The 11,774-nt window shown below is 32.6% G+C and overlaps 2 protein-coding genes and 1 long non-coding RNA gene across 3 annotated transcripts; all 3 read right to left on the bottom strand.

Annotated features, from left to right (window-relative positions):
* Window positions 1-272: 272 nt before the first annotated feature.
* LOC126836157 (uncharacterized) lies at window positions 273-957 on the bottom strand. Its single transcript, XR_007685292.1, has 3 exons — window positions 895-957; window positions 451-540; window positions 273-385 (listed from the first exon to the last, which is right to left on the bottom strand). It is a non-coding gene; the product is annotated as an uncharacterized LOC126836157 (long non-coding RNA).
* A 2,453-nt stretch (window positions 958-3,410) lies between these two features.
* LOC126835572 (cathepsin B-like) lies at window positions 3,411-4,906 on the bottom strand. The gene is made up of 5 exons (XM_050568242.1): window positions 4,732-4,906; window positions 4,280-4,636; window positions 4,050-4,200; window positions 3,768-3,875; window positions 3,411-3,699 (listed from the first exon to the last, which is right to left on the bottom strand). The coding sequence occupies exons 1-5, from the start codon at window positions 4,843-4,845 to the stop codon at window positions 3,488-3,490; spliced, it is 942 nt and encodes a 313-aa protein (XP_050424199.1). The 5' UTR covers window positions 4,846-4,906; the 3' UTR covers window positions 3,411-3,487.
* A 536-nt stretch (window positions 4,907-5,442) lies between these two features.
* On the bottom strand, window positions 5,443-11,381 carry LOC126835570 (cathepsin B-like cysteine proteinase 4). The gene is made up of 6 exons (XM_050568241.1): window positions 11,210-11,381; window positions 10,706-10,939; window positions 10,275-10,475; window positions 9,807-9,957; window positions 6,322-6,432; window positions 5,443-5,795 (listed from the first exon to the last, which is right to left on the bottom strand). The coding sequence occupies exons 1-6, from the start codon at window positions 11,330-11,332 to the stop codon at window positions 5,590-5,592; spliced, it is 1,026 nt and encodes a 341-aa protein (XP_050424198.1). The 5' UTR covers window positions 11,333-11,381; the 3' UTR covers window positions 5,443-5,589.
* Between the last annotated feature and the right edge of the window lie 393 nt (window positions 11,382-11,774).

Here is an 11,774-nt window from a genome sequence, read left to right as displayed (position 1 = left end):
TGATACTATTGTCTATTAGGATCTAGCTATACTATAGATAGTAGATACTCATTTTTAGTTAAGATATTTAACTGTTAAATAAAAACAAACATTTATTTCTCAATTAGAAATAATTTAAAAAGTGTTTTTAAATCAAAATTTTAAGTTATACAATTTATTAATACAGTACTATATTAAAGTTGTACAACGATTTAGCTTAAAATCAAAACACATTATTATTATTATTGTAAAACTTCCTCAGTTCGAATCTGCTCTTCGTATCTTTAACTATCAAATTGTTATTTTGATATCAAATCTTTTAAAAACTAAAAAAATATATTTCTCTGATATCCAATAGATTCATTTGAAGTTGAAACACTAAAAAAACTGCCAACACCGTGTATATCTTAAATATTAAAAAATAAAATTATCATTTAAAATATAAATATTAATAAAATCGGTCTTACTTACAGTTAATAATTGTTTGTTTGTCAATTCTATAATATGATAGGGTGTAAGTTTAAAACCGTTATGTAACATATACAGCGAAACATACTGAACCTAAACGAATGATGTTTATTAATAATGATACTATTCTGAATTTAGTTAAATAATTTACAATGGATAGAGTCATTTCATATTACACCGTGAGTTGAAACTAACAGAATTAAAATTACCTATTGTGGAAACAAATGGGTAAATACAAAATAGAATTTAGACAATTTGGAAAACTTATTCTCTTAAGTTTCAAGGTTAAACAGTATACTTGATTTAGATCAGGTCGGAGAGCACTTTTTGTTTTTTTTTAATTTCATACGTCTGCCTCATATGACAGTTTTGGTATTTAATGATTGATTTTATTCATTGTAAATAATTTAACATTATCCATAAAATTAATTAATTTGAATAGCCTACTGTTTTTAAATCCGATGCAGAATTTGTCTTAATATCATTAAGAACCGCAAGTGTTTTCATTACCTGTAAACATAATTTATGTACGAATAAAGAATAATGTACACTATAGTACAGGTATATTCAAATGCAAGTGTTAATAATAATTACAGTATTAGCGTAAAATTTAAATTATACAAAATTAACACAAAATGATCACACACGTTATAATTGTTTAGAAAAGTAAATATCCTGATACACGGATTTTACAAGCAATTAAAATGTGATATTGCATCTTATTTAATTAAAATTAATAGTTATTGTAATTTAGAAATCTTCACAGTTTATACTAACAGTTACATTATCTCATAAACATTTTATATTATTTGTAAAAACTAAAAACACAATTTTAAAAACTTAATTTTTAAGCAAAATAAAGAACTAATTATAACAAATAATTGTATACGAGTATTAATACGGTATATTATACTGACTACACTTTTGTCATGTAGCTTAACAGGACTTAAAGGCCTAACGCGGCCATCATGATATGGTTTATTGATAAAGTAACAATACTTCAAATCATAAAACATATACATTAAATAAGCGAACAAAAGGTGTAAAGTGATGTTCGTCTCATAGTCGCAACATAACATACTAACTATAAAAAAACATATCAGAAATTGTAAGTAATGACTTATAAATTGGTCATTAATATAGAAAATACACTGCTTATTCAATGCGGAAGGCCCAGAATAATATTTGCAGGATATGATTAAACTTCAATTACAATGTAAAATTGTAAAGTAATAACTTATTACCTACCTCTGTTTTGCAATTGTTGCAGATTTGAAATAGTAGAACGACGAATCCTGATCGACACATAGACGTGAGAACAAAGGTATAAGAACGATATTTGTTATTGGCTTGAAATGAATGGTAACTAACCATACAGAAAAATAAAACGTCGCCCAAGGATGACCATATAAATAATAATATAGCTAAACCAAATACGGAATTGGTAAGGTATTCAGCCGAGTTCTTTAGCTCCTTCCATCTCGTTCGACTTAATTTCCATTCATTAATCGTGGTAATATTATCATTTAGTTTCTGTATACCGTGATGGATCAACGAAATCATTACCGCGTACTGAGCTATGGGTATAGCATGCCAGATATTTTGAAAAAAGGTTATGTAGAAGTCCACCATGGTGTAATTAAAATTTGTAGATATTACGACTGCGAACAAATTTACATAATCTACCGAAACACTCAATAATATCCAACTATAAAAAAACCACGAATATGGTGATAACGAAGTGCGTTCAATGGATGGAATAAGGTTATTTAACGATTGTATAGAACTGTATATGATTTTTCTATTGAGACACATTAAAATCATTGAAATTAGTGGAGTTAAAACTCTTACCGAAACATTGACCAAATTTATAACAACCGTGGTTTCCAATTTCGCGGCATGAGTTCTAAAAAAAATACTTAAGACCGTAAAAGAAGTAAATGCGATGTTCGCCATTAATAACAGCCAATACTGTAACGATGCTTCTTTCGTATTTGCATAAGGCAATCCATATCCAAATAGAGTACACAAAATAATGGTCGGCTTAATGCGTTCGAGTAATTTAGCCATGCTTTCATGAAATCCCGTAATAGTGTTGTTTTGAGTATACTAAAAGACATCCATTTGGTAATAAATGACGAATGTAGCGTCTTGGTCAGAAGAAATAATACTACTCGTATTTTTAATAATAGTGTTTTTTTTTTTAAATTCGGTCGCCAACCTAGTGTATAAACAAACTTCATTATATTGTCATGCTGTCAATCTCAATATTCATGGTGACATACTTCTACTTGAGTTAAATAAAAAATATAAATCAGAAGTATGATGTATCTTATCTATGTTTTTGTGTTAACCTTGTACACTATTGCTATTTGCTCATGGACAATAAAATACAAAATAACAAAATGCAGAGTTTTGTAAATATATACAACGTTTTGTATGTTAGTATTATTATATTTCAAGGTAAATAAATAATACAGTACATTTTAACTGTGTTGTTAATTTGGTACTTAATGTATTTATTAACCAATTATTAACGATATTAAAAAAATCACGAAAATAAAAACTAGTAAATCATTTTTACAGAACGTTTCTTGTATAAGCTTCTTTTATCTACAGAGGTCTATATATAGATTGAAATTCGTTCGTGCTTGTTAATAATAGCTCATACACGTAAGTGAAAATTTCGTTAACTATACATAGGACTTAATACTATTAGCACAATTAAAACCCACGATTTAGAAAAGATAAAAGGAATTCGAAAATTAAATTGAATCAAAATGTATATTAAGAAACTTATTTTTGAAATCAATAACTAGAGGAGAAAGCTAAGTCGTTTTTAAATGTATTTATTTTTATCATAACAAAATGATTTGAACAAAAAAACTGTCAACTGAAAAAATTGTTCAATACCTACGCATGTTACATGAAATTCCGACTTTATAATAGAATAATAAAGAAAATTAGCTGGTACAATGAATATATTTTGCAATTAGTCACTTCATAAAATATGTATTATCATAAATTTGATTACACAACGTTATAGTGGCGTTCCAGCGTACATATTTTCTTCGATGTAGTTTTCGTTTGCGCCTCTTACTATTTTGAAAAACCCATTTTCTCCCCAGTTGGTGTTAAACGAGTTAGCCGCCAACCAGTATGGTGTCCCATTCTCTTCTCCCCATCCTATTATTTTTACAGCTTGACGAGTTATATAACGCGGCGAAGTGGATCCATCGAACGAGTATACACCTTCAAGTGTAAGAAATTAATTCAACTTGTGTTCCGATTTCGGCATAAAAAGTCTATCTATGACGTACCTGATTTGTAACTGAGAAAATCTTCGTACATGTAAAACTGCGCAGTTATCGGTCCGTTTTCATAAATTTCCTTCATGGCTTTGTAGCCTTTAACCGCGTAGAATTTTCCTGCCAAAGTATAATAAGTTATGATTATATAGGGTGTCCCACCAGGATTTAATTTTTGCAGGTAAAATCCTCGTGGGGTACATGTTTTCGAGGAATGCATAAAATCGGTAATTTTCTTTAATAAAATTTCGTGGTAGACATTTTAGTATACTATATATCGTTTTAAAATTATACCTTTATGGTTGTCCATTCTATACTTTGTCCCGTAATTTTGATTGTCGCAACTGATTTTACACTGTGGCGTGTAAAACGGTTTTGCCGAGCACGGGTTTTCAGTGGCGTTCGGATAGTGTTGACACGGTTCAATTGTGTACGGCTGACAGCCCTGCGAAGAATCGAACGAAGCAAAATTTTAATCGTTTTCAAAATTGTTGCTATTTAAACGGTTGATGTATGATTAATACCTCGCTTGATCCATAATCGCCACCAGAAACGAATCCGTGCCGCGCGTAAAAGTACCATGACTCAAAGTGGACACCACCGTAGCAGCCGTTACCGCATAAATAACAACATGACAGTATTTGCTGAGCGGAAATCTTAGGTTTTGACTGGCCGTTTGTGCCGATACAAATGCGGTCCTCGACAGCGGAAGCAACGGAAATGGCATAGCTTGACTTGCAATTACCTTGGTCGTGTATATACCCAATGGATGGACAAAAATGCCATTTCTCCCTAGCGTCAAAACTTTTTGGTAACCCGAGAGCATCCCAAAATCCTGTATTCAATACGTTGCTGTTTTTTATCGTTTGATTGGTTTTAGCCTAAAAAAAATTTCATAAATTAATAATAGTATACTAAAAATCATACTGGTGTACAATATAATTTCTCTAAAAATGATATGTTGATTATTTCTTACCCTTCTGCTCAATTGTTCGGTTTCATTACCGACGATTCCGTAAACAGATGCCGTCGTTAAGCAGCAACTGCTTAATAAAAATATTACCAAAATACTTATGGTGCGAGGCATCATGACATCATTACTAAACTGCTCTTTGCGGGTTAAGTTTCTAAAGAAACTACATTATGTTTATGAAATATTGGTTTTAAGATCAATTAACATCAAGTGGAATAGATAACAGGTTTATTAAGTACGGATTTGTACAATAAACATACACATATAAGTTGCAGACACACCCAACTTTAGCGTTATACGAAGTGTATATTCAAATAAAAAAATAATAATTTGACAGTGATTAATAAATCAGTGTTTTAAACGGTTTGATGCAAACTATCTATCCACGGATTCACTTAGCTATATTTTCGATAAAATACTCAATGTTAAATTCAGAAACATAAGTTCAAGAAAGCAAGAATAGTGAAAGCAGAATGGTGGGTCTATTTCACTGCCACCCCCCCCCCCATTTAGAAATTTGAACTTTTTATTACGTCAACCGTTTGTACAGAAATGTGTATTAAGTCCCGTTATTTGTGTATAAGTATTCCTCGAGTTATCCAAAAAAACAATTGGGAGGGAGGGGTAATTAAACAGTAAATTATATTTTAAGATTTACAAAAAATCTTACTGTATTCTTACATTCCTCAGATTTTAATCAAAAAATCAATACAATTTTGTTTAGTAATAAATTTATTAGTTTTTAATATACCTACTAATATTACAAAGCATGATCATCATGATAACAATACATTTTATTATTTATACTTAATACAGTAGGTTTGTGATTATATTTGATTAAAATGTTCCGCCTGTGTGAAATCATAATATTACTTTTCCGAATGTCAAATAGTCTTCAATTAAACATTCGTTTTCATTTCGTATAATTTTAAAAAATCCGTTTTCTCCCCAAGACGTTCCCCAAGAGTTGGCTGCCAGCCAGTATGGAACACCTCTATAGATGCCCCAACCGATTATTTTCACTGTTAACAATCCTACGTACTTTCCAGTAACATGCTGATAAATTCCTATTCAACATACAACATATATATTTTTTAATAAATTAAAAAAACATTTTTTTTTTAAATAAAATATTATAATACATATTACTGTATAATCATAATAAACATTATAACTACGAAAAAATGTTTAATACAAATAACTATTTAAATTTACAATTGAGTGGTTTGACATAAAAAAATATAGTCGTTTTTTAATATTTATCATATTGTCACAGTTTAAAAAATAATAAAAAGTTTAAGTCATCTTTATTCTTGGTGTTTAATATATGTTCATATTTACACTATTTACGCGCCTTGCGGTTACTCCCATCTTGACTGGTTCGCCAACGTTTCGAAACACTTGCATGTTCCATCTTCAGGGCTCTGGTTCGATGTTGTTCGTACCACGTTCTCCCGTAAACTGAGAACCAGTCAAGATATCCAAATGGGAGTAACCGCAGGGTGTGTAAATAGTGTAAATATAATACCCCATTCAAGTTTTAATAATGTATCATATTTTTGTCATAGTTTTAAAAATAATTATCGACTTTACCTTTTTTGTATGTTAGAAAATCTTCATATACTCGCATCGTAGCTGTCACAGGGCCTCGCCTTCTAATTTCACGTCTCACTTGACATGAACATGATTTTCTGACACGTTTGCCTGTAATAAACGAAAACCAAACGTTAATGTTTTCATAACTAGAAAAAATGTAAATCTAGGTGATATAAACTACATTACAGCTTCAACTTTCTACTATTCAAGATTAAAGCCTACAGCAATAGAATTGTATGATAAATGTAGTATTCGCTTACTTTTAAGAACGATAGATTGAGGATATATTAAAAATTACTTTTTATTAATGGTTAATACAATATTGACTTTGAGTAGCGCAACCAAAATATTTTCAGAAAAGGTTCAGTTACAGAAACGCTAAACAATGTTACTTCTAGATTGGATAGGTTAGAAAATAATAACCAGTCCAAAGCTAAGAACAACGCGCAAAAGAAAAAGAAATGAACTGTACACTACGGATCATAGCGTGGAACGCCAACGGGTTAGTACAACGTAAACAAGAACTTGAAAACTTCTTAAACAGCGAAAATATTGACATTGCTCTTGTATCTGAAATACACTTCACATCATGGACTGTTCTAAAAATAAAAAACTATAAAATCTATACAACTTTACACCCGAGTGGTAGAGCACGTGGAGGTACAGCTGTAATCATAAGAGATACCATAAAGCATTTCGAGCTTGAAAAATACTCAGAACTGTACATACAAGCTACAAGTGGTCGTGTTAAAGATGGGAATAATAACCTCACGGTTACGGCTATTTATTGCCCACCGCAAGGAGGTGCAGATGAAATTAAATTTACTGCATTTTTCCAAACGCTAGGAGACCGATTCATTGCTGGTGGTGACTACAATGCCAAGCACTCTCACTGGGGATCAAGACTGATCACCCCGAAAGGGCGTGCTCTACTAAAAGTAGCTAACACTATAAACGCTGAAATAATTTCTACTAGAGAGCCAACCTACTGGCCAACCGATTCTAAGAAAATCCCCGACCTGCTTGACTTCTTCGTAACTAAAGGCATCTCCTCTAATTATGTTGAAGCTGAAGGACTAACAGAGCTAACGTCCGACCACATCCCTGTGTTATTATCGTTAAGCTCAAATGTCATTATGAAAAAACGAAAAATTTTTCTAACAAACAAATACACAGACTGGGACCTGTTTAAAAATACTCTGGAAGAAGCTATCACTCTTTCTGTGCGGTTAAAATCGTCAACAGACATTGAAATGGCAGTACATAAACTGACTAATGACATTGTTGAAGCGGCAAAAACGGCAACACCTGAAGCTCAAAAAGGCAACGACCGCGAGTTCAACTACCCGAAAGAAATCAGAGAGCTTGTTCAACAAAAGCGGCGAGCAAGCCGAATTTGGCACAGAACTCGACACCCATTCGATAAAACCGAATGGAACCGAGTCAGCAAAATACTACATGATAAAATCAAAGAAGTGAAAAATGAAACATTTAAATCGTATTTGTGTGGTTTATCTGCAACAGCCGATTCCGATTACTCGTTATGGAAAGCCACAAGACGATTAAAAAGACCTCGCGTTCATATCACCCATCCGAAAGGAAGATGGCACTTGGGCGCGCAGTGAACAAGATAAAGCTGAAGTATACGGACATCATCTCGAACGTGTATTCCAGCCAAACGACATAATTTCTGAACTTGACAGCATTCAATGTCGGCCACTCATTTCTACAAGAGAAATCATACGGCACTTTACACCACTTAAAGTAGCCTATGAAATCGATACCAACATCAACACGAAAAAGGCACCTGGATACGATGAGATCAGCCCACGCATCCTTAAAGAGCTACCTGAGAAGGCAATCATCCACCTTACTCACATCTTCAACGCCATCTTGCGAACGAAATTTGTTCCCGAGCAATGGAAAAGAGCGGAGGTAATTATGTTGCTCAAACCTGGGAAACCGCCCGAACAAGCCACCTCTTATCGGCCGATATCGCTTCTACCATGCATGTCAAAACTATTCGAAAAACTTCTTCTTAAGCGTCTTAGCCCACTTATTGAAGCAAAACAACTCATACCAGATCACCAGTTTGGATTCCGCCATAAACACTCGACCATCGACCAAGTTCATCGCGTAACGAACGTGATCAGTAAGGCGTTGGAAGAGAAAAATTACTGCTGTGGTGTATTCCTTGATGTGGCCCAAGCTTTTGATGAAGTTTGGCACAAAGGTTTATTACTAAAACTGCAAGAGCAGCTCCCACATACGTGGTGTGCACTTCTCAAATCATATCTAACTGAAAGACATTTTCGTGTTAGATACGAAGAAGCGACCACTAACTGGAAGAGTATATCAGCTGGAGTACCTCAAGGTAGTGTTCTCGGACCTATTTTGTACCTACTCTATACAGCTGATATTCCAACTAATGACGACACAACGATAGCTATGTTTGCCGATGACACGGCAATACTGTCAACCAATAAGGACTAACAAGCTGCGACTGAGATCCTACAAGTGACAAACAACAACGTTTACGACTGGACAAAGCGTTGGAAAATAAAAATCAATAGTGACAAGTCGGTGCACGTCAACTACACGCTACGTAAGACCGCATAAATCCCAGTCACGCTAAATCAACAGATAATCCCACAAAATTAATCAGCAAAATATCTGGGAATGCACCTTGACTCGCGACTTAACTGGAAACATCATGTACGCCAGAAAAAGTTGCAAATCAAAGAAAAAATGCGCAAACTGTATTGGCTAGTTGGGCGACACTCCGAGCTAGACCTAACCAGCAAACGTCTCCTGTATGTATCGATCGTTTAACCGATTTGGATCTATGGTATTCAACTGTGGGGTTGCGCCAGTAAGTCTAATATCGAACTCATCCAACGTTGCCAGAACATCGCTCTTCGTACCATTGCTGCAGCATATCGGTATGATAAGAACGACATCATCCACCGCGATCTAAAAATAACATCCGTGCAGGATGAAATTACCCGGTTTGCCCGCAAACACGCAAAAAGACTGGAGCTTCACTCAAATATAGCTGCCATACAACTCCTCGACAAATCGCAAGACATCAGACGACTCAAACGACTGAAGCCATTCAGTCTAATTATTAGATTAAGAATGGGACTACTTCACTGGAAGTAGAACCCCACACATGTTTTGTATATGTATAGATATATTTTACTCATATGTATGTATTAATATTCTTTTGATTTATATTCATAAAGATTTTTAATCGTTTAAATAAAAATGCCCTTAGGCACTTAAAAAAAAAAAAAAAAGGTTCAGACGTTCAAAATGTATAGTCATGTCACTATATAAGTAAAAATGTAAACATTGTATATAACTACATAATTGTTAACTTAATCAAAAGTCGCGAATTCAAGATTTGTATAGGTATCTAATTTTGGTATGGGTTCCACGTATTTAATTAAGTGTTTACTTAAATATTTGAATAAAGGTACCTTTAACAATATCCTGATTGAATGGTATTGTGTAGTTTTTATTAGAGCAATGCAAATCACATTGAGGAGTCTCAGATAAAAACTTGCCACAAATAGAAGTTTGATTAGTTTGATTATGATCACAAGGCTCTATTTTCCATGGTTGACAGCCCTGCAATCAAATATCGGTCAATAAATTTAGTTTTTTATTTAAATTATTGTTTTTGTTGTATTTTTTTCACAAGTGTTATTTTATGTACTTATTTATGTTAAGCTATAAAATTCATATAATGTCTATAGTTATTGAAATTAGTTTATTTTCGGCATGCATAGCTAAACTAACTAACATGTCTATAAATGTTTTTTTCAAATAGTTGTTATATCTATAAATCACTTTATTGGCGTCTTGATTACAAAAAATTAAAATTTATTGAAGTAATCGTACAACGGTTCCACATTAGATATTATAAAATATTGTATATTTCTTACTTCCGAGCTTCCAAATTCGCCACCCGTCACAATTCCTCGTTTTGTCCAGTATTGCCATGCACTATAGGAGTAGCCTCCTTTACATCCATCCCCGCAATTATGACAACATGACAGTAGCTTTTGTGGCGAGTAAAGAGCTTTTATTTTCGTTTTAGACGCGATGCAAATCCGATCGTTAATAGCTGAAGTTACCGCTATGGCCTGTGTATATGAAATAAGAAATACAGCGGAAATCACTTTTTACAAACAAAAATATAAATCCCATCGAGGGGCTATGACTTTTGGCGGCATGTTAATATTATAATAAACATATTCGTTGCGATGGCATATTAGTCCACATAATATATATTTTTAAATACATGTCTTTTATGTGTATGCTTAATCAAGTTCTCGAAAAAAATATAACTTTACAATAAAAAACATGACTGTACCCAATCCGCGGCGCAATTTCCTTGGTTCCATATATGAGAAATGGATTCACATTCAAACCAATGATTTCTTGCATCAAAATCTTCGTATTCATTATTTCTGCCTTCATCTCCATTTTTGTATTCCTCTTTTTTACATAATTCTGAAAATGCCGATTTCCTATCCAATTGTTGTAGATGACCTCGTGTTCCAACAAATTTGTCTAAACTGGTCCAATCAAAATCGTGGATGTCAGCCTAGAAATGCGTCAATACAGTTATACTAAAATTAACATGGGTGTACAGCTTTCATATGCTTTGAGGACATTTCCATTATAGTTTCAATGTTTTCTATACACATATATTTATAGATTTATTTGTTTGTACTTATTAGTAGTTAGATTACCATACGAATAAATAAAAAAAGTAGTTAGATAAATTATACTATGGTATTTAGTTACAAAACTGTTTCATTAACCAGTTTATGTGTCATTATTAGTGTAGGTTAGGTTTATGAATAGATTTTACCGTCCATGGTACATCCAAATGATTTACGTGTTCGACAATGTGATGTGGCTGAAAATGTGCACAACATATCATACAAAAGCTTAAGAAAAAAACCAGGGTAGCAAATTTCGAATGAGGAGACATAGCAAAGTATGTGCGAACTTGGAAAAAACAATACTAACTTAACTGCTTTTACTTTTTTCTTTTTAAAGTATTTAATGTATATTTTCAATTGATTGTATTTATCTTATCTACGACATTAATAACAAATACAAACAATGTGAGTACTTACATATTTTCACATTTTTAATTAGGTTTAACTTTTTTTCTTTTCAATACACCTTGTATGTTTATGAAGTACCCTTAGGATATTATTTCGCGTATAGACAACACAAATAAAGATACTATTAAGCTATACAAGTATTTACCTTATAATCGCCTTTATCTGGTGTCTAGTATGATTACTCTTAAGACTAATAATGTATCAATTAAACATAACTACTTCAAATTATTTTGATAAAAAAATTACTTATGGTTATAAGACATGTTCTGATTTTGTAAAAGTACTGTGAAAACTTGTTTCATA

The sequence above is a fragment of the Adelges cooleyi genome, unplaced genomic scaffold, assembly GCF_023614345.1.
Source record: "Adelges cooleyi isolate 19-005CV unplaced genomic scaffold, UGA_ACOO_1.1 ACOO_flye_CR_arks_rails_tigmint_CR_PRNA_23, whole genome shotgun sequence".
Taxonomy (NCBI): Eukaryota; Metazoa; Arthropoda; class Insecta; order Hemiptera; family Adelgidae; genus Adelges; species Adelges cooleyi.
Note: the sequence above shows the minus strand (reverse complement) of the source record. Positions and strands in the feature narration are given on the sequence as shown.